The 25,240-nt window shown below is 47.2% G+C and overlaps 1 protein-coding gene and 1 long non-coding RNA gene across 8 annotated transcripts; one reads left to right on the top strand and one right to left on the bottom strand.

Moving 5' to 3' along the window:
- Window positions 1-1,648: 1,648 nt before the first annotated feature.
- Window positions 1,649-24,755, bottom strand: LOC107272572 (zinc finger protein 14). 4 transcript variants are annotated; one of them, XM_025089860.1, is made up of 10 exons: window positions 20,471-20,675; window positions 20,179-20,310; window positions 14,335-15,359; window positions 13,981-14,265; window positions 13,562-13,885; window positions 12,883-13,475; window positions 12,311-12,796; window positions 5,804-6,001; window positions 4,282-4,462; window positions 1,649-2,711 (listed from the first exon to the last, which is right to left on the bottom strand). In XM_025089860.1, the coding sequence occupies exons 3-10, from the start codon at window positions 15,307-15,309 to the stop codon at window positions 2,478-2,480; spliced, it is 3,276 nt and encodes a 1,091-aa protein (XP_024945628.1). In that variant the 5' UTR covers window positions 15,310-15,359; window positions 20,179-20,310; window positions 20,471-20,675; the 3' UTR covers window positions 1,649-2,477. The 4 variants fall into 4 exon arrangements, with proteins under 4 accessions (XP_024945628.1, XP_015605329.1, XP_015605331.1 ...); XM_015749843.2 differs by lacking the exons at window positions 20,179-20,310; window positions 20,471-20,675 and adding an exon at window positions 24,645-24,755; XM_015749845.2 differs by lacking the exons at window positions 1,649-2,711; window positions 4,282-4,462; window positions 20,179-20,310; window positions 20,471-20,675 and adding exons at window positions 5,479-5,711; window positions 24,645-24,755.
- LOC107272573 lies at window positions 3,415-7,581 on the top strand. Of its 4 annotated transcripts, XR_003061266.1 has the most exons (7): window positions 3,417-3,923; window positions 3,995-4,197; window positions 4,262-4,435; window positions 4,515-4,833; window positions 4,918-5,061; window positions 5,131-5,321; window positions 5,774-7,581. It is a non-coding gene; the product is annotated as an uncharacterized LOC107272573 (long non-coding RNA). The 4 variants fall into 4 exon arrangements; XR_003061265.1 differs by having other exon boundaries at window positions 3,415-3,923; window positions 4,262-4,493; window positions 4,568-5,061; XR_003061264.1 differs by having other exon boundaries at window positions 3,418-3,923; window positions 4,515-5,061; window positions 5,131-5,315.
- Window positions 24,756-25,240: the final 485 nt, after the last annotated feature.

Below are 25,240 nucleotides of genomic sequence, written 5' to 3'. Positions count from 1 at the left end.
CATTACCGACAGAGTAAGCTATTGGCAATTAATGGTAATCAAAAGAAGTATAAAAATACCCAGCGATACTGTTTAGGATTGTCTGCGCGACGGTGTTGTTAGGTTAGGTTTAAGTTCCTCTGCTTAATTCGGCTGGATAACCCTACTCGGCGGCAACGCGCGCCAGGATATATTTGCATTCCGCTCAAGTGCACGCCGACAAGACAGGAGGCATCGAATGTTTAATTCAAGATACGAGAGCCCGAAGCGTAGGGTAGCAATTGATGGGACAGGGAGGCGCGTTTGTTGAGCTAATTACTGTAAGGCGAGGCGCTTACGCGCGCCGCTACATACAAACGGCATTACGGCGAGGACCATCAATCCCAGGCGGGCCAGAGGGCCAGCGAATGGGGCCTCCGCGTGGTCCTCTTGGATACTCAGAAATTAATTGGAATGGCACTCTTTCGGGACGCGCTGCCAGAGACCGTGGAGCAAGGAAAGAGGTTCTGTTGCGTGAAACCTTGGGGAGGAAGGCAAAAACGAAGATCTAGAGGGTAGAAAGAAGCAGTGGAGAAAAAAAAGGGTGACTTTTGAGGTTATTTAGAAGATTGGATGGGTCTGGTTGAGGAAGACGAAGAGGTCGAGGATAAGAGGTAAGACGTCTTCTCCACGGGTGACGATGCATGGGTTATTATGTGTACACGGAGGTGCTGCCATCTTTGCGTTTGGATGATCCTTACGCTCACTGGATGGCGTCTTGCATAACGGCCCCTTGGGTCTCTTCGATAAATAATCGAGTCTGATAATTAAGACGGCTCGTAGCCGAAGCGCTTATGCGCTTGGGGGTGTGCAGTACCCTGCTGATTCTTCACGGCATGACACCAGCCAGGACTTGGAGGAGTCGTACACGCGAGCCTCCGTTAACTCTACCCAGGGAAATATATCGTCCTGGTGGATGAGTACGGAATCCTAACGATCCCAGGTAACGATAAAGTAATCGTCCTGGCCACGAAGGGACGTCTTAACTTGGCGCAAACGTTAACAGGGCATCCCTTGACTTTCAGATTCTCCACGAAGACGCCTGTGGAATATATATTCAGTGAAGATCCTGACTTTGCAGGAACAAACTACCCACCCTTGCTGGGTTACCTACCCCCAGTGTCTTGTATTTACACCACCGCAACGTCGTCTTCTGGGACAAATTTCCCAGGTGTAATTGGGGAAATGAAATCCGTAGAATTTCGCAGCCTCGACCCTCCCCCACGGCCAAGAAGACCACGGGCTGTACGGCCTGTAGGGTGGTTCCTTCGGTAAGCCTGTCACAGGAAGACGAGGATGAGAAGCGTCCCGACGCCTTAGCAGGGAAGGAGTGTCGCTCTGCGAGGGGTTGAACAGAGTCCCCGACATGGAGCAGAGAGACGGAACGAGAGAGGAGAGTAGTCAAGATGAGAAAGGAAGGGCATAGGGTGTAAGCGGCGTCGGGTACATCGGGATGAAACGAGGCGTCGGGGTGCCGACGTCGTGCCAACCCTGGAGCCTGTGCTCGTTATATCTTCATTAACTGGCACCGTTCCGCCAGGACTTCTTAGCGCCTCGTCCTGGCTACGATCTACATCGGGGATACGGACTCCTTTCTTCTTCAACTACTTTCTTATAAGATGTCCTCTTCTTTATTTCATTCATACCCCTCCTTATCAAGAACGTCACGCAGCTGCCTTACACGTTTATTATTACAACAACAAGGGCCCAGCATATCCCACTGTACGGCACTGATTCGATTTCAAATAATCAGATAAAAAATAATTTTTTTTTACTATATTTAATCAATCTTTTATCTTTCTACTACTTTACTCAATTCGCATTGGCCTTCCTTTTTATCACAGTGCGTCACTGTAAGAAGTTCCAATCAGCCGGAATCATGGCGACATTGGTAAGGCGTCATTATGGGGCAGCACAGCAGTATCGCGGGAACGTCGTTCCAATGTGGACGCGGTCGTAAATATTCAAGCACCAAATAATACCGGACCCAACGCGCGGGGTCTAACCAGACGAGGAACAACCGAGCGACTGCTCCTCGCGCTGTAATGAAGGACATCCTCGTTAATTAGCCAATAAATTATCCTTCACACTCAAACAGCCAGTCTGGAGAAATCTCCTTTTTCTTAGAGTCATCGTTTTAGAAGGTCGAACGACATATTTTACGACACCTATCCTACACACTCTGAAGACATTGATGCATTTCTTAATATAGCACGACAGTCGCCATTGATCTTTTAACAGTCTCTCATATCTTTGATCCTGTGGTTTTGTATCCTGGTACTCCCACCATGTACATATTCCAGTGGAAGATGAAAAAAAAAGGGTCCAGGATCTTCCACTGTCATGGGATACGTATCGTGCCACTTGAACGTGCATCATATTAACTACTTCCTGCCAGGTACAGTCACCACGAAAACTAATTCGACCTGGGGATCGTCCGCAGATTCACTGCCAAATAGCTATTCGTTGAAGTTGGCACCAGGTTCATCCTCGGGATCGGTTTCGAAGTATCGAGATAGATGAGCACCGGCTTGAACAGGCGTTGGAAACTTCTCCGGATGAGCTTCCAGGAGATGAGCCCTGAGTTCCTTGGCGAAATTCGTCTGGTACGAATCGTCCTGACAGACGTCACACTCGTAGATCGTTTGGCCAGGATGAAGATTCGTCGAGATCACGTGCTTCCTGAGGTTCTCCTGTAAACAAGGAAAAGGACGTCAATGCTTCAAGGTACATTCTCACCGATAGTTCTTGAGCAGAGCTCGCGCCAGCAATCCTGACGTTCATCGGCTAGGACCAGTGCGGTTAAGTGCACGCGCTTTACTCCTCCGGAGCTAAGTAGCCGCCGGGTCGTAAACATCTTCCTACCAAGAGTTTATACGAGCCGTTGATGGCACCGACAACATCAAATTTAATTTCCCATAAGTAAATCTTTACGCGGGCAGTATCTCGTGGCGTATGGCTAAAGGTGTATCCACACGTGCACCACCGATTAGATCGATAACTTCCTCCGAAAAAAATAATATAACAGAAAAAAGTAAGATACACACCTTCCTTCTCTTCTAAGATCTTTTATTATTCTCACGTAAATTTTTCATCCCCCATTCGCAACACCTTCGCGTCGATTTACAGTTATCATACCAAGAGCAGAAGCACAGTTCTCGAAGACCCCCTGGGTGGTCCATCCCCCCGCCGAAAATCAATTTCCAGACAGTTTGCTCGCTGGCACACGCCCGGTAACACGAGCATACTTCATTTTGCATAATGACACCGGATGTATTGTGCAGGAGGGTTGTTCAAGGTATATACCTCAGGGAACCCCCAAAGATGAGTGTCAGACTATATTCACGTGGACGTGCGTACAGCTTACACAGTCACGCACAGCGGTAGAGGTTGGTAGTACGTCCGACCTAACCTAACCTAACGAACCTCTACGAATGCGATCACGCGGTCCCGCTCGTGCACGTACAAGCCAGAAGTCCGTTGCGAGTGACAGTGAGAGTAGTGCGCACAGAGTCCGCGTAGGTGGTGTTGGTGGTAAAGTAGGAAGGTAAGGAAGATCCCGAGGGAAGAAGGAGGTGGGACGAAGGAGCGAGAAAGAAGCGTGTAACCAGCCGAGCTAAATCATAACGCGGAAGGTGGCGCGTGTAATCTCGTTGACGCAGCGCGCCTTTCCGCCACCCCGTAGAAGAGAAGATCGCCCGTTAAACGGGCCGTGCCTCGCACGTTCCTTCGTTATTAAAATACCGAGCAAACAGCCGTCGAAGAGGGTGCCAGATAGATATCGGTAACATCTGGTACAGCTTCGAGTTCTAGTTTCAGTTTTATTCAACGAGAGGACTGTACGTTGTCTGGTATTGGCAACATAACCTAACATGTCATATCCGAAGTTCCTTAGCGTTACGAAGGTAAGTCCCGTCGTTATTTTATTAACGCCAATTGAGAACCACTGGAATGAGTTTATGTCGCTATCAAAAAGACACCAAGTCTCGTATGCCAGCCGCATCCCAACTAAAGCTTCAAAGAGCATTAGCATACTGGCCGCTGTATGACTGGACCGTGCGTGTGTGGGCATTCGGTGAGCACAATTAACTCGTTATCTTATCGCGCGGCAGTGCAGTCCAAACATAAAGGTGTCCCCTCGCTAAATTTACGTATGACGACAGAAGTACTGCGAACTTCGTAAGTAAATTATTTAACAGTAATATCGAGTAACGAGTGACTAGCGTTGTGAATCCGTTTACAGAATTGAAGATGGCGACTTACCAGATTGTTACTGGCGTATGGACAGTGTCGACACTTGTAAGGTTTTACGCCAGTGTGACGACGTACGTGACGTCTCATGTGCGACGTCAAATTGGTCCTGAATTGGCAGCCGGAGTAAGGACAAGATTGATAACTGGAATCTTTGAACTCGTCGGTACGCAGCTCGTGCCTTCGGGTGTGCCTGAAATCAGGATATAAAATTAATCTTCAAGGTTAAGTGTTTCATACTTCAGGTTATCTAGCCGTTCAGTCTTTCGATGAATCCTTATGGATATTCACAATTTAGACGACGTTTATCGGCATGGATTACCGTGCGAGTTTATTGACATCGGCAGATGTCGCATCAAGCGAATATGACTGATGCTCATATACGCATGGAGTATAGATATGCCCATAAGCACGTAATGGCTCGTTTCCAAAGCTCGACCACCGGTGCCACCTACCATGCGTGGTATATCAGTTTCGAAATGCGTGACACGTTTAATTAAAATGCTGTATGATTTACTCCGCCGCACACTGCGACACCGTCGCGTTACCCCACGGACTCTCACGGTAAGTACTCAATTCGCGATGAAATATCGTGGCCACCTCGCAAATCTACAACCTACAAACCGTCCACCACCTACCACCTACAAGGGTCCCAAATACGGCGTCCATTATGGGCTCTATGATCGTACAACAGGGATTCGCCAAGTCCCACCACTTCAGGAACTTTTCTTCACCCTAACCTCAACCTGGACCTCGGCTCACGCTTCAGCATGGGACCGAACCTGAACCTGGGTAGAATTCTTATTTTATTATTATTATTATTATTCTTACTTCTCGTAATCCCCTTGTTTCTTCTCATAGTTGACAGAGTGTCCCGACTACGCGTGTACAATGGTACAAAAAAAAAAAGAAAAGGCAGGAAAAAAATAAGACAAGCAAGAAAGAGGAGCATCCTGACGAGTCGCTTGACTTTTACAACGCTCCGGGAAATGCGTGGGCGTTTTTATTAGCCCCGAGGAGCGGCGTCGAGAGTTCCAACGACAATGGTGAAAGTAACCACGTTTCTTTTTCTTTTTCTTTATTTCTTACCTCTCGTTGATCTATACACGAATTCTTAAGTACATGCGGCTAACCCCTCCATTCCCGCCCCTCTCGTCGTCCTCCTCTCCCCCCACGCACCCGTCACACCACCACGGCTCTATAGGATGATTCCAGCACGCATACATTCCTTTAGCTCGATGATGAAGTAATTAATTTCGCAATTCTCATTAAACGATCGATCATCGCGTGGCGGTTGGTGCCTAATACGATGATCGTCTCTCTATGTGTCCCTGAGTAAATTGCTTAGGAACTGTTTTGAAAAATTTTGTATCCAAGCATATATTACGTCCACGTTAATTTGACGTAGAGGCATTCCTATGGAATTATTTTTGGTCCATTCTCTATAAATCAACGGAATCAATTTAATGATGACGTAGTAATTAATATATGCGTAAATTTTTAGAAAGACAAGCTCAGTGGACTCTGGACACACCTTCTCAGCTGTATCGATGTCTTGGCCGCGTAAGGACATACGGAACAGGTGTACTTCCGGTCCTGTGCGGAAGTCTCGTGCACCAGGAGTCTGTGGGACCTCAGTTCGGCGGCTGTACGTAGGATCGTCGGGCAGCCTGGAAGTCCGCACTTGAATCTTTTACCAGCATGGCGTAGCATGTGTTGTCGAAGAGCGTGTCTGAAGGAGAAAAAATATATATATATATATACCGAGTGAGACAGAGAAAAAAGAAAGAGAGAGCATTTGTATATGCTACATGTGTGCGTAATGAAAAAAAAAAATACAAAATAAATACAAGAGGTCGAGACTGGTCGAGCCACGGAATGTTCCAGCATCGGCATGGAAGCTGGAATCGAAACGGGAATTCTTCAGGATCGGCTGATAGGCAATGGCCGGCAGGGCCGCGAGATCTGGGCTGTCCGATAGGCGAAGAACCCGGCTGCAATTGGCTACGCAAGTGTAACAAAGAGTTTTACATTGTGGGGGATATACACGCCCAGGCGCGAGTATATCCACTTTACATACGTTATTCGCGTACGCATCTCTAAGAAGGTATCAAGAATTGCAGAAGAAATTATCAAGAGACTTTTCAAAGCTTCGTTCGCCATGAGGATGCCTCGTAAGGATATCTTATACGTATATGCCTGTAGTTAGCGACTAAATAGATGCTGGCAGAGATTAATGGAATACGGTAGTAGGAATTATAAAAGAAAAAGAAAAAATTATGAAATCTGAAAATTCTAGATGTAACGTTACAACTGCGACTATGCGAGACTTGATAACCGATAATGAATTGTTATCGCTCATGCGACTGTCGCTCGCGCGACTAAAGCCGCACGATCAAGATCAAAGTTTCGAACTAGGCGGTCGGTCGCTGCGTCAGGAATTAAGGGAGCCGCCCGAAATAGAGGAACTATGCTAATGCGCGACGGGCTGGTTTATGGACGGTCGCTGATGAGAGATCGGCAGTTTTTGTGGAATGTCGCAGGCGTGACAAGACGCCATTAGCCGCACGGCCTATTCGTCGTTGGGCAACCGGATGCGGTCACTCTCGATAATTTACCTTTGAACTGTCATCGTGTAAAATACGTCGGTGCGCGACATTATTTAAAAGTATAATCCTGTCGGCCGTTAATTATTAGATTCGTCAATAACACGTAGACGTACGTTAACTGGCCGGGCTCTTGTGACATTTCGACAAATAACAGGATGGGAAAGAGAAAAATATCAATAACGAAGAAACCCGTTCTCCATAGTCATTGGGACATTTCCGGATGACGCTCGTTCCTAGATACAACCTCAATGTCGATTTGCCAATAATGATATCGGATGATGGTGCGAATTTTTCCTTCTACCCAACAAACTGCTGAGACTCAACTTTTATTTCATTAACGTTCAGAATCCCGTGAGGGTGTGCTATCGCTTGAACCGGTCAATAAATATAAATCATCCGGAGCGCAGCTAATCAATGAAAAACCTCGTAAATCCTAAGTGACAATTCGTGTAATTAAAATCAAGTAGCTAACTATAGGATATAGGAGTTCGCTTGAATGGCTATGTATATACGTTGACTTCAGGGATTCACGGACACCATGGATTCATGGTCCGAGTAGGTAAGGTAGGTTAATATAACCTGGATGGGTCTCTAGGAGTTCAGGTTGGGAATGGCAAAACGAGTGAAGCGCCCATCCGTGTACAACGAAGAGGGAACCATGGGAGTGAGCACGGGCATTAATTAAAAAGGTTGCGCATTAAAATGATTTGTTTTAATTGGCTGAACGCGCTGAGGTATTTATGGCCGGTCGCTCTCTGTCGGTCGATGCGGATGGTGAGGATTCATCTGGGTTCCACTTGAAGCGATCTTGGTCTTCCACCCCCTTCCTTATGGATATCCACCCTTCGTTGGGTCTTTGAACCTGTCCCCCTTGGTTCCATACATTTTTATTTACAAAGCACCCCTTAGACTTCTTGTGTACAAAGAGTAAGCAGGCGCGAGCGTTAATTATCTCTGTAATAACGTATGCACATAATTATGGTTTTTTAAATATCCCGCCAATGCTACCAGTTATGGATACGGCATAAAGTCAGTCCAGGACATGATTCAGTGTACCGAGCACGATAAAGATAATCGCAAGAGACTCGGGCGTCGTTTAACGCAGATTAAAGAAAGGCTTGTTTTGACGAGGAGCGTGGACGAGCCGAATGAATTCAGGTCCTTGGATCGTCATCCTCGAATGAAACGGAGCCAGACCAATTATTCATCAAGGTGAGTCCCGAATAGTAATTCTCTAATCCAAGAGAAGTGGGTGGAATCGAAGATTGGCTGGGACGGTCGGAATGGTGGCCGATGCAGAAGAGGCCGAACCCGAGCTGAGCCGAAGGTGATGCATGGCCGACGTGGCTTCGACTGGGAAGAAGAAATAAAGAATAAGAAGAATATCCGCTTGGCCGGCAGAGCCGGCCCCCTGGAGCATCGCTGTCATAACTCAATCCCACCTTCGTCCATTGGTACCTTATACGTTCCAGCGTTCCAGCGTTCCTGTCCCAGCTACACCTGTACCATCGAGATACCTCCTGAGGCGCATCCTTATATACGAAGGAGATCACATGCCTCGCCATTTTCCTGCAGCAGTTATACCAACCAATCCATCGACGGTAACACTGCCAGGTACGTATAAGCACGTTGGCCTCCTGGAATCCCGTAGCCGTGAACATAGCCACGCCAGAAGGAATCCGTCGAGAGTGTCGTATTTGAGGTTAGGTCGGATCGTAAGACCGTAACGTGAGGTTGTTCCCAGTTGGCAGGAACGTTTCACGGAATTGGCGACTATTACTCGTTTACACGGCGGGTGAAAAGAAAAGGCATACGAGATAGGTTAGGTTGGCCGTTGTTTGTCGAGGGTGGTGCGCGCTCAGCGAGCTCACGGCCCGTTTCATTAGCGTGATACGTGACTATGTCGGAATAAGTTCAAATTAATAGAGCCAATCAAAGGTGGCGCTCGCGTCCGTATGTGTATCCGAAGTAAACATGGACGCCCCGAGTGAGGCAGGATGAGCACGAGGGCAAATCTACGAAATGCCACGTCCTCGGCTAGAAGGAAGCCTCGAGCAAGAAGAGGAGGCTTGATGAGCTCTGTTTCGTCCGCAATGCGCGACGCCCTGGCGTTGTCGGTTAACGGCAGGAGAAAGAGTAGGGCGGACGAAAAGGTGGCTGCCGCGTCAGGAAGATTAGGGGTACGTGGGGCTGTTACGCTCCCTCGATGAGGGTGGCAAATGGGGCGGGGGGGTAGAGGATGGTTCGAGGTTGCTTTTCCAGGGGATGCTTCCCACCTCCACCTCCTGCCGGTCTGGCCTGCTGCTGGTTAGGTGGGTGGCTCACTGGCTGGAGGGTGGTTAACGCTTCGCAGGCGAGGCTCAGAATAAACAACAATATTATAACGCGAGCTTAATTGCGCCAGAGGGCTCGGTAACGGGCGCATAAATCGGAAGCCCCAGCGCGAGCAAAACTACCCCCGTACCAGTACAGCAGACCCAGCCCGCCCCATCCCGGAGCGCTGGAGTAGGATTCATTTACAATAAACATGTCACTCGCTAATTTCACCGAGGAAAGGAGGAATCCGCGTCTTCCTTTGGGCCAGGACTTCCTTGGCTAGCATTTCCGAAGAACGTCCTTAGGGATGAATCAGCCTCCTCTACATCAACCCTTACGTACCTTCTTCCCACTCTATCCTGTTCTCCATATACCTACGCCAGTCCCATACTCGCATCCGTACGATACCCATGACGCGGCACTGGGGTGACCACGAAAAACAAAAAAGAAATATATATGGAATAAATAAAAAATAAAGGGTTGTCCTGACGACGACGCGGTGCGTCCTGCGATGCGATGGCTGCGGTTTGGCGACGCTTCGTGCAGGGGGGGGGTCCACGAATAGACAGGGTACCAGGAGGTACGGAAGGGGCTCAGCGAAGAGGAGGTAGGAGTCCCTGGGAGTCCGCGAGTGAAGCACGGGAAGAAGAGGAGCCGCTGTGGAGGACGATAGGAGGAGGTGGAGGTTGGTCAGGATGGTTAGCGGCCGTGCCAGCTATATCTGCGCGTCCTCGACCGCAGGCCTGTTTTATTTTATGAATCGCAATATTTCACGCGACAACTGGACTCGCGGGGCGGTCACCACTAAACTGTCTGCATACACGGGGCCGTGCTTACCGCGTGCCACCATACCGAACCATAGCAAACCATACCACACTGTACTCGACGTAGCCCCGTACCGCGGCATATCCTACGGCCTAGGGACACCACCTAACCAACACTTACCGGCCAGCCAAACAGCATTGCATTGTTTCAGAGCCATGCAGATCTCACGCATACCACTGAACCCGCCGTCGCCACCACCATCGGCATCGACTCCGATGGGTCCTAGCTATTTAAGGGTGTCTATGGGGTGATCCGTAAAAAGTAAAAACCACCAAGCCCAACTTTCGAACTTATAAAAACTTTCAATCACGGAATTATTTTCCAAAATAATAACAATGGTTACGTACAATATCGAAGAATCCCCTATTATTATTTTTTTTTAATTACTTCAAACCAACCAGGCTCTATCCTGACCCCATAAGCCTTCTCGAAGGCAGTATGCACAGTTTCGCGGATCACCCAGTATGCGTATCTACGTGTACGCGGGTACATACCTGACCGGTACGAAAGGAGGCGGACGCGGAGCGCCATTACTGCAACGGAAGATAAAAGATACGCGCGCGCCACACCGCGGTCCATATATGTAAATACCTTGGGGAAGGCACATACGTAGGGTACTACACGACGACGGCGAGGACGAAGAAGAAGAAGACTGCAGGGTGAAACGTACGGTCAGTAGCGCGCGTATGTAACATACTATCTTGAATATGCGCATACATCCCGGCCGGTCGCGTATTCTTAGAATTGGGGACGTTCCAGTGCGCGGGAGCTGCCCGTCTCGTAATTACCTTCTTTCTTTCTTACCATCCGCAATCGGCTCCGTCCCTCCCCCTCTGCCGCTCTCTTCTACCTAAGTATATATACCCTTAACCCTAACCTACTCCCACCATCCCGGTTACACCTACCCATCCACCCACCGATCCCGTCCGTTTCTACTGCGTTAACCAGACCTGCTCTTACAAGACGCCTGGTGGTTCGTTCGGCCGACACGACGTAATGAACAGCCTCGGCTTATCCAACTGCTGGTGCACCCTGGGAAATATCAATACACCATAAGACTCTCTGATTATCCAACGAGCTATATAATCGTATATGCTTTATCTTAATATTGTATGTAAAAGAATTCCGATAGCTCGTACACATGGAGTCTGGAATCTTTCTGACCTAACCTCAAAAACGACTATCCACTCTTTTCCTGACCGGCATCGGGTACAGGGTCAAAGTGTAGTACGAAGCGTTGGTTTTATTTAGGTAGCGGCTTACGAATCGCAAGCGGCACGATATACAAACGGCCGTAAAAGGCTTTGGAACAACAGGCTAGCCTAATCCCTCGAATGGCGAAAGCCGCGGATGCCGCAACGCCGGCATTAAACGCAACCCTCGCTTCGAGGCTTCCATAGCTAGTATGTATTTCTACCTAGAGGGCTACCACTGTAGGAGGAATAGGTTGCCGTTGAATAGCTGATGCTGGAACATAACGCGAGTCCAACTCCGTGAGAGCGGAGAGAGGTTTGGCTAGACGTGGTGAGTCAGTGAGAATGAGATGGAGTTTGGAATGAGAAGAGCGAGAGAGAGAGAGAGAGAGAGAGAGAGATAGAGAGAGAGAGAGAGATGGAGAGGGACGGAGAGAAGGTGTTAACATTTGCTTTATAGCGGTCCCTACACCCAGCCATGCTTTAATACTATCCACGTACCCGAGGACACACCACCGGCTAGGTACACATATTTCCAACCAGCCAGCCAATGCCAGTATTAGAAGGTATACTTACGCGGCCCATAATACAGACCTGTTAAATACTAGAATGACCCGTGGGCTTACGGACCACTATGAGATGTTAATATGACCTGTACGGTGGGCGCATGCGCACTAGTTCATTTATCCCCTAACATTATTTAACCAAATCTCAAGTTCGTTAAACCTCAGTCTGTCTTATGCTTTTGAACACTTCTCTTTTGCGCTCTCTTGCTCTTTCATACCATTCGGAGCCTCGTCTTGCTCTCCGGCCATCTTTCCCTTCTTCGCCAGGAGATACGCTCCTTTATTTTACAGTTATGCAGCGAAGACACTTTTACTGCTGTGCCCGCTTCACGGGCAGTTCGCGCGCGTTTATTGTCCTCTATCCTTCCCCAAATGCTCCATCGTTTATTTATATACCAAGGGATGGTGGTTACGGTGGGCGCAGTATCCTCCGGACTTTCCGATCGTCCTGACTTCCGGTTAAGGTAAGGTGTCATTTGTTCTCCGTCTTACTCTTGAAAATTTAAAGAATTATTGTACGTCGTGTACTTACTTGGTGTAGAAGCCATTGTCGCACTCCGCGCAGATATAATTTCTACGTCTTCCGGTCTCGTCTTGGTATCCAGAACCGGAAGTGGTGCAGGATGCGAACAGACAGTCTTTCTGGTGTGCGTTCAGTGCTGATCTTCGGGAAAAGGATGTCAGACACTTGGCGCACGGAAAGGGACGCTCTCCCGTGTGACTCCTTATGTGATTCCTGAGGGAGACCTTGCTGTACGATTTCTTGCACTCGGGACATCTGTATTTTCGCGGCGCCTTTACACCCTCCTCGGGATTCCGCTCCTCGTCCTCGAAGCTACCAGCGTGTAATGCCTCGTGGAAGAGGAATTCGGCGCGTGAATTCGTGCCGAAGGTGCAGCTGGTGCACTTAAAATGCAGCTCCGTCTCGTCTGGACGTCCTTCATCGGAGCAGGAGTGATCCTTGGTGTGTCTGGTCACGTCCTGCGGTAAAGCGAAGAGCATGCCGCACCTAGGACATCTGTTGAGAACCAGGTCTCATTTGAGGACAGAGTAACTTTATGCCTTTAGGAAATTAGGATGCTGAAGTCAGCTCTGGAGTCGTACCTGTGACAGAGTTCAGGATGGCTACGAAGAAGGTGCTCCTTGTGCTCGGACAAACTGACGTGCCTCCTTCCGCAATGGGGACACTCGCGCACTCTACGTGATGCCGATCCTTGGGATTTATGCAGCCTTACGATTTCCTTGTGTCGCGACGTTCGACGATGCTGAACAGCTTCCTGGGCGCTGCTGAACTTCAGTGAACAGAAGGAGCAAAAGTAGGGAGCTGGCTTCGAGACTTCGTTCAGCTCCTGATCCTGATCCTTGGAGTGGCTGGTTAACTGGTGCCGCTGGAGAGAAATGAAAGATCGAAGAACCTGAGGACACAGATTACACTGTATCCTCTGCTGATACTCGTCGGACCCTGTCACGCTCTCGTGACCCGTGTCGCGCGCATGAAAACGAAGCTGAATATTGTAACGGAAGTGACGAGTGCAGGAGCTACAGGATAATGGAATCTGTCGACGTATCACAACGGGCACCGAGTCCTTCATCACGGAAACTACGTCACAATGAGCGGAACTCTTAAAGTGCGTTTCCATGTCGTCGCTCGCATCGCACCAAAAGTCGCAGGAAGTGCACTGGTAGCTACCTCTTATCTGAAAGGACACAGGGACGTATAATCTAAATATCTTCTAAAATAATTTCATTACTTCTGTCTGATCCTTAATCATCCTTAGCTTACTTTACTATGTATGTCCTTATGAAAGGTGGATTTCCAATGCCGCAGAAATGTCTCCTCGGTGTTGCAATAGAAGCGACATGCCGCGCATTGGAAAGGACATTGACGCACGATATTAGCCATATTGTCAAGGATGAACTTCCGCTCCTTGGAACCGCAAGGATTCGCACCTGCCACGCGGCAGTGGTAATGGGACAGCAAGTGCTTCCCCATTTGCGCTCGTCTCACCCTGGCGTGGCACATCTCGCACCACAGGATTTCCTTTTCCCTTTTACGAAGCCTCTTGCGATCGCTGTTCTCAACGGAGTCACTGGCCTGTTTAGCTTTCTGTAAAAAAATATATATATATTTAGAAAAAAATAAACTATCGCATCAATTAAAACGGATCCCCTCAGGTCCTGCCAACTTTCCAAGATCCTCACCAGGGCCAATATTCTCTGACGGCGACTGGTACTCTTCTTCCTTAAAAGAGGTCCTGTTCTCCGTGGTAGACGTATGTTACCGTCGAACTCCTGAATGCTCCTTCTGGCGTGAAGGTCCGAGAGCAAGTGCCTGTTATAAACCAGGCGCGACGCCAAGTTCCTGCCACAAGGACTACACCAATATCCTGAACCGATATCCGTCCTCGCCCCTGGAACCCATTTGCCACGGGTATGTCCTGGCGGTGGCTGTTCACCAGCTTCCTTAACCTGCTCCTCGTCTTCCTTCTGCAGGAACAAAATTTTCAAAACGTATTATACCATCTATTTCGCCAACCCAAAATGATGACACAGTACCTGACTCGGAGAATTGTCACTGGGCTTCCACTTGCCACCCGTGTACGATGGTGGCGGATGCTCAGGATTATCCTCAGCCTCTTCATCTTCTTCCGTAACTTGTACCATGCTCCGAGGAGGACTACTGGACAGTCCTGGTTTCCATTTGCCACCAGTATGTCCTCTGGGAGGATAATCCTGACGATCATCATCGGTATCCGAGTAGGAGTCGTCCTCAGGAAGATTATCGTCAACACTATCATCCACGGAGTCGTCATCTTGCCGATAGTCGTACTCCGTGAACTGACTATGCGTCATATCCTTGTTGTCCTGAGTAACCAGATCCTCCAGGATCGTATCCTCTAACCAGACCTGATCCTGATCGATCCTCTGGGAATCTTCAATTCGCTTCCTATCGCCCTGCTTCACCTCGGTCCCAATCAAAGTCTCCAAACAACTGGACCCAGCCATGTTCTCGCTTTTATTATTGAACCCAGAGTTCTCCATCTTCGTATTGTGCATCTGCTGTGCGCAGCTCTTGCCGGAAGTCCCAGCTTTGCCAGAAGCACTTACGATATCCGGAAATCCCACCAACGACGGTATACCGAAGTGATCGGTGGGATCGTCCAGGTCCGTAACAACAGGGAGCATATGTATCTTCTCCTTTCCCTCATTTTCCTCGATACTCTTACGTATCTTCCTTCGTCCCCTGGGTCGACCCAATTTCTTACCGCGTTCAATCAGACTCTCGTTTCTCCTGCTGTTCATTTTCGAGCTGCTCTGCAATTCCAGGGAGCTGAAGAACGCGTCGGCGTTCAGTATTTCCGGATAGGAGGTGGTCGCCGGCGTGGATGGCGTGTCCCGACCAACTTCCTCCTGCTTTTCGGAACTTTGACAGCCAGCCTGTCTGTGACGCACGTAATTGTCAAGACCATTGACAGTAGCGTGACACTTTATACAGAAGTGCGTGTCGTCGTCGTCCTCGTAACTTTCCATCTTGGTAAAAAAAAAAGTCCACCGGGTAGACCAACTGGTTCCTTTAAGGCCTGCTTGAAAATAACGTGAAACAGCTCGCATGAGAATGCACCGTTATCGTTAAGGCGACACGCGGCAACGTCAAATTTCAAAGGGTTTACGACGACTCGACTCTAATGTCACGTGATTCGCTGACTGCTAATTGCACTACGAGGTCCCTTCGATACCAAAAACTTTGGTTGTCGTTCGACTTTACCATTTCTTAACTAAATACATTTTTACTACTACTGTCCGTATTATATATGTATATTATAAAGAAAAATAATCAAATGTGCAAAAATTACCAACTGAAACTTATTGTATTGAATATAAAAAAAATTAACATTTCTTAAAGCAGCAACTTTAACCTAACACGCAACGGGACTTTTAGGCGGAGATAAGAGAAAAGTTATAATAATAATACAAAGAATTGGAAACAGCAACAGAATTATTCCACAGTTAAGGAAAGACAATGGCCGACATTTAATAGCGAAATTGAATTCGATATTCGTGGAACGGAAGGGAAACAAGTTGATGCGTCGTGGAGGCCGAGGAGAAGGAAGATCGGTCGATGCCGCGTGGCCGTTATTCGGACGACGACACTTTGCCTCCCCGACGTCCCGACGTCCCGACGTAGCCCGTCGTCCCGGTCCGTTTCCTTCCCGTCCCTACTTCTCTGCTTCGCCTTTCGCTCCCATTTTGTAAAGCCGCCCTCACCCCCCTCGCCCTCCCATCATCTCTGGCAGCAACCCCTCTCTAATTTCTGCCATTGACGCATTCGATTCAAACGGACTATTGACTGCTTTTGAATTACTCGGTATCAATGAACAATCTCGAACGATAAAAAAAATTTATACTTATTTCTCAATAAATTCTGACTCTGTCGAGTAACTAGGAAATTTTTTTTTAATTTCAATAATACGCGACACGTTTTTGTACAGTGTAAAATTCACGTGACGTAAATTTACTCCGTTAAAATATTTTATCGAATTTTCTGTCGGACGTACGTAGGCTCGGCCCACGTGTTCAATCTGTCACTTTGACAGTTCCTAAACAATACAGTCCTTGGCAAATCACACGTGGCGAAAATGTATGGTAATTTAGAAAAATTTACTTCGGTGCAAAACGGTGGATACTTCGTTGCAAAAATTGTACACAGAACCACGTGCGATCTGCTGGGAATTGCACTGTTTGCGAACTGTCAAAAGAAAAAGCACATTGAACTCGCGAACGGTCCATACGTATATTCGTACTCGAGCGAGCAAAAGTATGAATTAAATTTACCGGAAATTCAGAGAGCTCGGGAAAAGGTCAAATTCTCTTCTTTATCCTTTAGGATGATACAACGTGGCGTATTCGAGGAGGGTGATTATACGCATGAAGGGTGGATGACTCCGCAAAATGAAATGGGGTCTGTGTGTGTATATATATATATATATATATATATATACATAAGCAAAGGCAGGAAGTATACAGGGATGTGAGAATCCTGACAGGAAGTCACGTGAGGATTTACGAGTGTTTACCGAAAAAATAAATAGGGCCCGAGACTAATTGGCCGTGTTCCGTAACGACCGGGTGATATCGATACGTCAATTTCGATATCGATGACGCATCCCCGCCGCATCTTCTGCGAAATGGAATCGAAGAAACATGGAGGCTGCAGCCTGAGCGATGACAAGTGTCCGATTAATCCTTCATTATTGGAGACCGTGGCAAAAAAAGAGGGTTGAAAGAATGAGCAAAGGAGGAAAGAAAAGTAAAGAAATATGTCAGCTGCTACCGAAGGTACGAATCACGCAGGGCAGGTGAGCAGCGCCTCTTACGCTCCTGATAAAAGATAATGGATTAATTGCCAGGCTCACCCTGACGTGTACAAACGCCACTTTAATCGCAAGGGAGGAACTTGTTGAGCCCAGAGCACAATGTGGACGGGGCACAATGCAAGTATCAGTACGAGCACTGTATTAAACCACCCTTGGGCTAAAATAATCAATCCCAGACCGGATTGACAGGATCGACGATAAAGAACGGCATTATCCGGTATGCTAATCGTGGGTAAAAAATTTAACAAATTTTCAAAACTGATTAAAAAAAAACGATCCCTCGACGCTATCTGCTATAGATAAGACTGGATGAGAAGTCGAGATGATATGATAAGCTGAACGTAATTATTATCCGACACATTAGCCAGCTACAGTGATTGAGCGCGTACTAATCCTTCATTATTGGTTAGAAGTGTCGAAGGGTGGTGGTGTGTCCGGAGGGGGGAGGGAGGGGGGAGGGTTGGAAAGAATGATTTGTGGAAATAGAGAAAAACATAATCGGAACCGTTAGGAAGGTGAAGAAAAGTGGGTGAGCAAGGGATGGGAGCAGGTTAGGTATAAGGGATGTCAGAGAATGATAGAGAAAAGTATATAAGGGATGAAGGGCGAGAGGGTGGCTAAATGGCGGAAGGTTCCTGAAGGGCTGAAGAAGGAGAATTCTAGTGGTGAGTGCTTGGGGAGTCGGTTGAGGGGGGTGATGGGGGGGCGATTCACTGGGTGATGTAGGGGTGAGACGGGCAGGGAGGTAGCGAGGGGTGGACCAAGCGCTAGTTGTGACGAGATGGTTGGGATGCGTTCCCGGTGGACCACTGGCACAAGTATAGTCCAGGTATCCATCACTTTGCTTCTGTCAAACCTCCTGGCAAAGTAATTACTATTTACGAAAGTTGTCCCTGACGAACTTCAATCCGGTCCGCGGCTCCCGCGTCGAGAGAGAAGGATGAGGCAGCTGGATCGGGAATGATCGAGGATCCTGCCGGCTTAATAAGAACAACGCTAATCACCGATACCCAGGCCGAACGGACAGCGACCTAGCCTACAAGACACGTAGCGTAAGCACTGACCCTGCAGACGGTCCTGGCCTTGCTATTGGGAATAGCGAATTCATCATGAAGTTCGAATCGAATTTAAAGCACGACTGTACACCTGTCAGAGCGAATACGCGTACGGCGACCCTTTTACTGAAATTCCAACGAGACGTGGGTAATATAAAAAAAAGAGGGTTGGAACGAAGGGGCACGATTATATGTTTAGCGGACAGCTATATAGGTGTATGCATAATGCACGGTAGCATTGCGCTGCTTGGTTGGACGGGTGGACCTAGGTGGGTACCCGTCGTAGTTAGCCACCAGTGAGTCTAGGTCCGATATAGGTACCTGAGGGGTAGATTGGTAGGAACCAGGGCAAGGGTGGTCCGGTAGGTGAAACGCCTAGCGGTAAGGTCCGTGGAATATTGAGCCGCACGGTTAATGTTTATAACGACGTTAGACGGTGTCCTGGTTGGCGCGTGTGTAGATAGGTACAGTGGCAGGACAGGACTTGACATAAGGGCGGAGGGGGGTGGATGGGTGTATGTAGAGCACGTACTCGGGGCTCTCCAGTTCGAAGGCGGTGGTGGTGGGCCACCATCGCCACGACCATCCCTAAGGGAGGTTTGGTGGGTGGCTGGTCGACGGGCGAGAGTAGAACTGCCGTAGAGAGGGTGGCGGAGCTTCGGGGGGTTGATGGTGGCGGAGGATGGAGGGTTGCATCTAGCAAGGGGTGAGCGAGCCTCTGTCTAATCGATGCCGCGGCGGTGCGCGCTCGCCCCGCTGGCTATTACGCACCTTAATGTCCTCTCTCCCGATCCCCGCTTCATCCCCTTTGCGCCTTCGACGCCGCCGACGCCACCCCCCGTCGCCTACCACCCACCGCCCGTTCCCAACACTCACCCGCCACCTCTCAAACCTTCTCCTCCTCTGGCTACGCTCTCTCTCGCTCTCGCTATATACCCATCCGCCTTCTCCGTCTACTCTACTCGCGCTCCCGAGGCTGAGGCGAGGCGGCCATGACACGTGTCAATCTACCGCAGACGCCCGATCGATACGAACGGACCCTGCCTGCACCACATCCCCGTGCTGCGCACCTCCTCCTGGCCGCGGACACCCCAGGACTACCCAGGACACTGCCACTGTCCTGCTCACTTGTCTCGCTGACTGTCTTCTGTCTCGGACTTCTCATTTCCTATCTTGGATTCGCTTCGATATAGCATTAGGATAAACTGGTTTGACTGCACCGGGTCGTTGGATTATTTCAGGATCGTCCTGGGTATCTTACCTTTTTCTTTTATTTCTTTCGCGTTTAGTAAAAACGTCTACGGGTGACAGTCGGTATAATAGAATTTTATTTAAATTATTAGGTCGAGTCTATTTTAGTTTCTTTTTTTTTAATCTGGTTAATATGCATGCGTCAGTTACATGATAATTGGGCGGTTTATTGAGGTAGTTGTATGTTTAAGATTTTTGTCAATATCAATTGTCAGGGTTCTCTTATGGATGTCTTGCTGTTTGTTTTGCGAGGGAATAGACAATTTCTGACATATTACTTTTGAGCGATGAACTTTTCAACCCAGACACGCGCAGCTGTTTGTGAGAAAATTTTGATGTCAGAAGACCTTTCATGAGAAGCTATCACAGGAAATGTCGACGTAGTGTACGACGAGAGTCGTTTCACGGTATTCGTACGCCGATTAAAAGTTACCCCTGCGAACCGCCGTGACAACGGGCGCCAACTGGCGGCCGTTCCGGGAACTAAACGTTCTGAGAGAATCAGGCGCGCGTCCCAACTCGAAACTTTCCTCACGACGGAAAGGCCAGTCATCCTTTACTCGATATTCAGTAAAAGATTTTGTGGTTCATTGAAATCAACTAATTTCATAATCCAATCTAAAGTAATCCACGAAAACTTTCACGAGGATTCCTTTGTCTCTGCTAAAAAATTCAACTAACCTCGCTACTTAGTACATTCATAATATATACATACGTACAGCAACGTACAGATGATCAATCAAAGCCAGACTACAGGAAATGATTTTTATGATCAGGATTAACACGGAATACCAGGATGAGTCCCACACAGTCACTGGAGACGCCAGGCATCCCGGCAAGCACGTCGGCACCTAGGTATACGATTAATTGAGTAAACGCAGCCATCACGGCTTTCTGCGTAGCTAATAATAGCCGTGCCTAAAGGCTAATAATAACCAGTACGTATATGTATCCGCGAGAAGCAAATGCTACGAGTGTCAATATATATTCGGGTTTTAGTTTGACACTGACCCCAGGGTGCCGTCTACGCCGTTTACATGGAGTCATTAAAGATGCTCCGAGGAACGATGTCTTTATCGTGTTCAGGGACCGTGGATTCCTGGTGCAGGCAGCTAAGTGGCGAATCCCTCCAGGTACACGAGGTAAGTGAGTGACAGCATACGAAACAGTGAAGAATAAAAATTTAACCAACTGTCACTAAACTCCGTAATAAAAGGTTACGCTACGCTCGCAAAGACGCTTGTGTTTAACCGAATAGACAAGAATGAGACGAGCTCTGTGATTGGACGAATGTCATAATAAACTTCGTGCGATTCCGTAGTGCGTTCGGGTGCCGTCGCACGGCCGTCTAAGTGGAGCCACCTTGTTAGCATTAACCGTCCAGTGTTTGTTACCTTTAGACACGCCAATCTTCCTGGATATTGCGAGTAGCGGATATATATTATATACAATAGATATTATACGAAGGCCCTCGTATACCTCTAGATCCGGATGGGTTACTTGGATATCTACGTTATACTGGTGGTTAGCGTGTCTTCTTTAGGTGAGCACGTATCCATCCCCAGACCCGTCCCTGGTAAGTTATTATCGAAGGAGAAATATTATAACCTGGCAACTTCAAGCGTAACCGTACGTAATAATATTAATTGTCAAAATATATATATATATCTAGACGAAACGTATCAAGCTTTTAGGTTATACACGTGCTACGTAAATGTGAATGGTCGATATCACCCTAGGAGGTCCGCCTGTGACTTTTCCAGGTTAAAAGACTGGCGCCTTCACTTTTCGAAAAAACAAATTCTCACTGAGCTATGACCGACGCGAGTATCTTTGATCGTCATAAGTCCTCATCCGTTATTCCTATCTATTTTCGTTCCGAGTACATTCTGGTTAAAAATTTCTTGTTAACACGAACGGTAGGACTGAACTCTTCACGTTGAATCTTAATGACACTGAATTAATTGGTACGACTTGATTTACGTTACATTTATTATTATTATTCTTTTGGGTATAATTTTTTTAATTATGTAATATTAACTTCCACCAGGTCGCAACTTTTTCTATGAATTAGTCATACGTTTTCAAACTATCCACGGTTATGCCGATACCTTTCTTCGGGACTCTTCGGCTACCTTTCTATCCCCGAACTTCACTTCTGAGATCATCGGAGTATCTTCCTCTGGCATTGCCCAGCTTCTTTCTCTGTGCCGACGTGTAGGTAATTCATTACCCTGGCGACTAAAAGAAAAGAAAAGCTTCCCAAGGCTGGAATGGGGATCGTTACGATTCCACGTTTCCTCTTGGATTTTCGGCTGAAAGGAGTCTGAGACTGCGAACGTCCTATATCTATTCGCGACAGATAGGCCGCGGGCTTATTTATCGTCCAGGAGTAGGTACGGGACGGAAATATTTTCGAAAAGATCCCAAAGGAAGGACGGCCATTACTCCAGATCCTGAAATCGAGAAGGAAGTCGAACGCCGGGACGGCAGCTTCCGACGTCGCTTCGAAAACGTTCGTAGGATCCGTAAAAAAAAAAATTCTATATTTTACCCCTATTTTGTTTTTGTCTCATCCTTGATATACTCATTTAAAAATTTTTTCAAATTCTTCGTTTCCGGCTGGGACTGTCTTCCTACTTGAAGATAGTTCGGTCATAGCCCTGGGGCGCGTCGTATTTTATTTTACGACTCACACTTATTTCTCTTTCCTGGGGGTTGAATACGGCTACGGATTCTCCTTCTCTCTCTCACTTTCCGCACTGACCCACATTGTTGTTGCATAACGGGACGCTTTCGAAATATTCGCAAGTTTTAGTGCCGCTGGGACTCGGGCTGTTGGACTGCCTTGGCCAGCGACGAGGGCCGATGACAAAAGTCGTAAAACGGAACTCAGCCATTTGCGACCTCGCGGACGCGCTCGAGTCTCGTATTCGATGGTGCATTCGTAAATTACGCATAGGTCAGAAAACTACGGGTTCACGTGCATATAGTATCGACTTTGGGAACGCATTTAATTATATCAAACATATAAAGACACTTGTGCCATCGTAGGGTGTCTCGACGAAGCTGAATAAATTTTCCAAAAACACTTTGAATTTTTTTTTTATAAAATTATAAATTATCCGTAATATCAGTGTCCGAGTGAGTGAATTTTGAAAATATTTTTTAAAAAAAATTTTGAAATGGGAACAATCCAGATTCACGTGCAAGATTATCCGGGTGGATGGTTATAGTAAATTTTTAATCTTAAAATTTTTTAAACGTTATATTTTATTGTCGTTATGATCATCCAGGACGAAATAAGCATTTTGTACATAATTAATAATAATGCAAAGTGACGGAATTACGAAATCGTGACAAACGGTAAATACGGAATTACGAAAGGCACGTGACGCTATGGAAAATCGTAATTATTATTTTTGTAATCCTACGAAGTAGCTTCTTTAATCGTTAATATTACTAGCGTCACTTTCACTATTTCCTTGCGTTCGGATTTTTAAGATTCAACCGATGCACCGTGACCCGAGACACATTAATTATTCGAAATTTATGTCTTCGGGCAACGTGAGTCAATCGGTGAAAGAGACGAGTGGCTTTGAGGCCTAAAGAGAGGAAAACGTTTCTCCAGAGACGCGCTTTTTTTCCTCAACATTTATTTCTCGTCGTTCAACGTCCAACTATCATTGAACAGATACGCCAAAAGTTCTTGTAGAAAATTGGAAGCGAACGCCGTAGTTTCGCGTAGATAGAAACGCGGCGCGACGAATTTTATGCGTGCTCGACTTATTTTCGAGGAGGCTGCCAGACAGTTATACATATCCAAATAATATATACAAATACACACAATCTCCCTTTATGGCTGCAAGAATGTCACATGAAAAGCCACAAAGTAATTTTTGAATCTTGAAACTAAAAAAAAAGCACTTGGCAAGTCAAAAATGGTACACGGTCCCGTAAAAAAAATTATTGGGTAATCCGACGGATGTGACAGTTACACGTTTTTTTTTCAATCTCACCAGCATAATAATTTCAAAAATGGCAAAAGTGAAAAAAAATTTTTTTTTTCAAAACACGACCACGTGACACTCGGTAAGATGCTTTTCAGGTAAACGCGAATGAAATCGGGAAAAAGCCGAATAAACGGGCACGAATCGATGAGAAAGCATGCGGATGGACAAGACGGAGAAAATGAAGACAAATGTTACGGAACGAGTAAAAGAAAGGCTTTGTGTCTGAAATAACAGAGCGCGACCTTTGACCTCACGTAGAACGCAAAAGGCTTTGGCCACAAATATTTTGCGGATTCTCCGAACTCTCTTTGCGTGGCTCCTCTCTCTCTCTCTCTCTCTCTCTCTCTCTCTGTGTGTCTTCCTCCGCGTGCGTGTCTCCCCATACGTCGCTCCTTGTCTCACGCTCCGTGTTTCTTGACTTGGCTCTCTTTGTCTCTCTCGCCGCCACTAAATCGCCGGCCGTGCACTTTTAATTGACAGGAATGTTTAGCGGTAATGAACGCCGGGATAAGCGGCGAGGAAGGCAGAGCGCACAGCAGTGACTAGATAGAGACACGGCGACAGAACATAAACATCAGGCCGTGGCCGGGGCCGCGCGCGCGTTTCATGCGATGGGCGTGACTTAGCTCGGCGCCCGTTTAACAGAACGCATGGAGTGGGGGTGTTCTATGACGCTATAGATCACCAGGACTCCGCCCATCCAACCCTTTGATGGGCGGAGTCTGTTTACCGAGGTTGCCATCTAGCGTCACGGGACGGCATCACTGTGAAATGCGCGCCACAACGGACTACGATCGACTGTTTTATCTCTGAGTACTTTCTGGCGATATTTCACAAAAGGTACATAAAATTGTGCAATTTTGAGTGAATGACGTTATTTTTGAATGATTGGGTGTTTTAGGGGTTTCTTTTTTAATTATTTTTCATTCGTTCTGTATTTAAGTACGTAATTTCAGGAAATATTAATTTTGGGAATCAAGTATGAATTTGAGGATGCTTGTCAAAATTGAGTGTAGCCATAAATTACTCGTAAACCATGGTAAAAATTTTTGTTTCCATATTTGAGGTTAGCTCAGGGAAAATACATTATGTCGATGCCCTACGTATCGGGCGTATCGAAATTATTATTCTAATAGCCAAGGAACGTGTTCAGGAATCGAATTCAGACTCACCTTTGTCGCCAGTCAATCGCGAGCAGTCACTATTATCGTATATTGCAGCAAAACTCCGAGAAACTCACAGGTGTCGATTCGCGACGTAGTAGTTCCTCGGTTGGCCGTCGGTTAGCGCTTCGGGAGGCAGGAGAGGGGCGAGAATTCCTTTGGATCGTAGAGGGGATGGGGACTCCCTCCCTCCATAACTAACGTGGTTGGGGGCCCCGCCCCCTTTCCTAACTCTCCTCAATGCTCAATCCCATGGACTTCTTTTCCGAGACGTTCCCATACAAATCCCATATTCCACGAGTTCCCAGCAATTATTTCTCATATCGTAGTTCATTACAACCAACAATCTTGTCTCGTCTAGACTTTACGTGTCCTGTGGAGGAAACATTTTTTTTTATCTAAAAAATAAAATTAACTAAAAACAATGAAAATTTTTACGTCACAATGACAAATATAAAGAATCAACTTCATCCCGATCTAAGCACGTGATGAAAAAATTGACGTTTGACAGCTGTCACTTCGTCCCATTCGGTTAAGTCAAACTGACAAAGAGTTGGCAGCGTTTGCGCCGCCGCCAACCTCCCACTCACCTACACCACTCAATC

The sequence above is a fragment of the Cephus cinctus genome, unplaced genomic scaffold (genome assembly GCF_000341935.2).
Source record: "Cephus cinctus unplaced genomic scaffold, Ccin1 Ccin1_scaffold1184, whole genome shotgun sequence".
In the NCBI taxonomy this organism is placed as follows: Eukaryota; Metazoa; Arthropoda; class Insecta; order Hymenoptera; family Cephidae; genus Cephus; species Cephus cinctus.
Note: the sequence above shows the minus strand (reverse complement) of the source record. Positions and strands in the feature narration are given on the sequence as shown.

What these genes read in the sequence shown, in the direction of transcription:
- LOC107272572 (XM_015749843.2), bottom strand. Translation starts at nt 15,309, where the DNA reads ATGGAAAGTTACGAGGACGACGACGACACGCACTTCTGTATAAAGTGT. An exon ending in ATAAGGACATACATAGTAAA is followed by an intron (nt 13,476 to 13,561) that starts GTAAGCTAAGGA and finishes GTGTCCTTTCAG; the next exon opens with ATAAGAGGTAGCTACCAGTG. An exon ending in GACAATGGCTTCTACACCAA is followed by an intron (nt 6,002 to 12,310) that starts GTAAGTACACGA and finishes TTTCTCCTTCAG; the next exon opens with ACACGCTCTTCGACAACACA.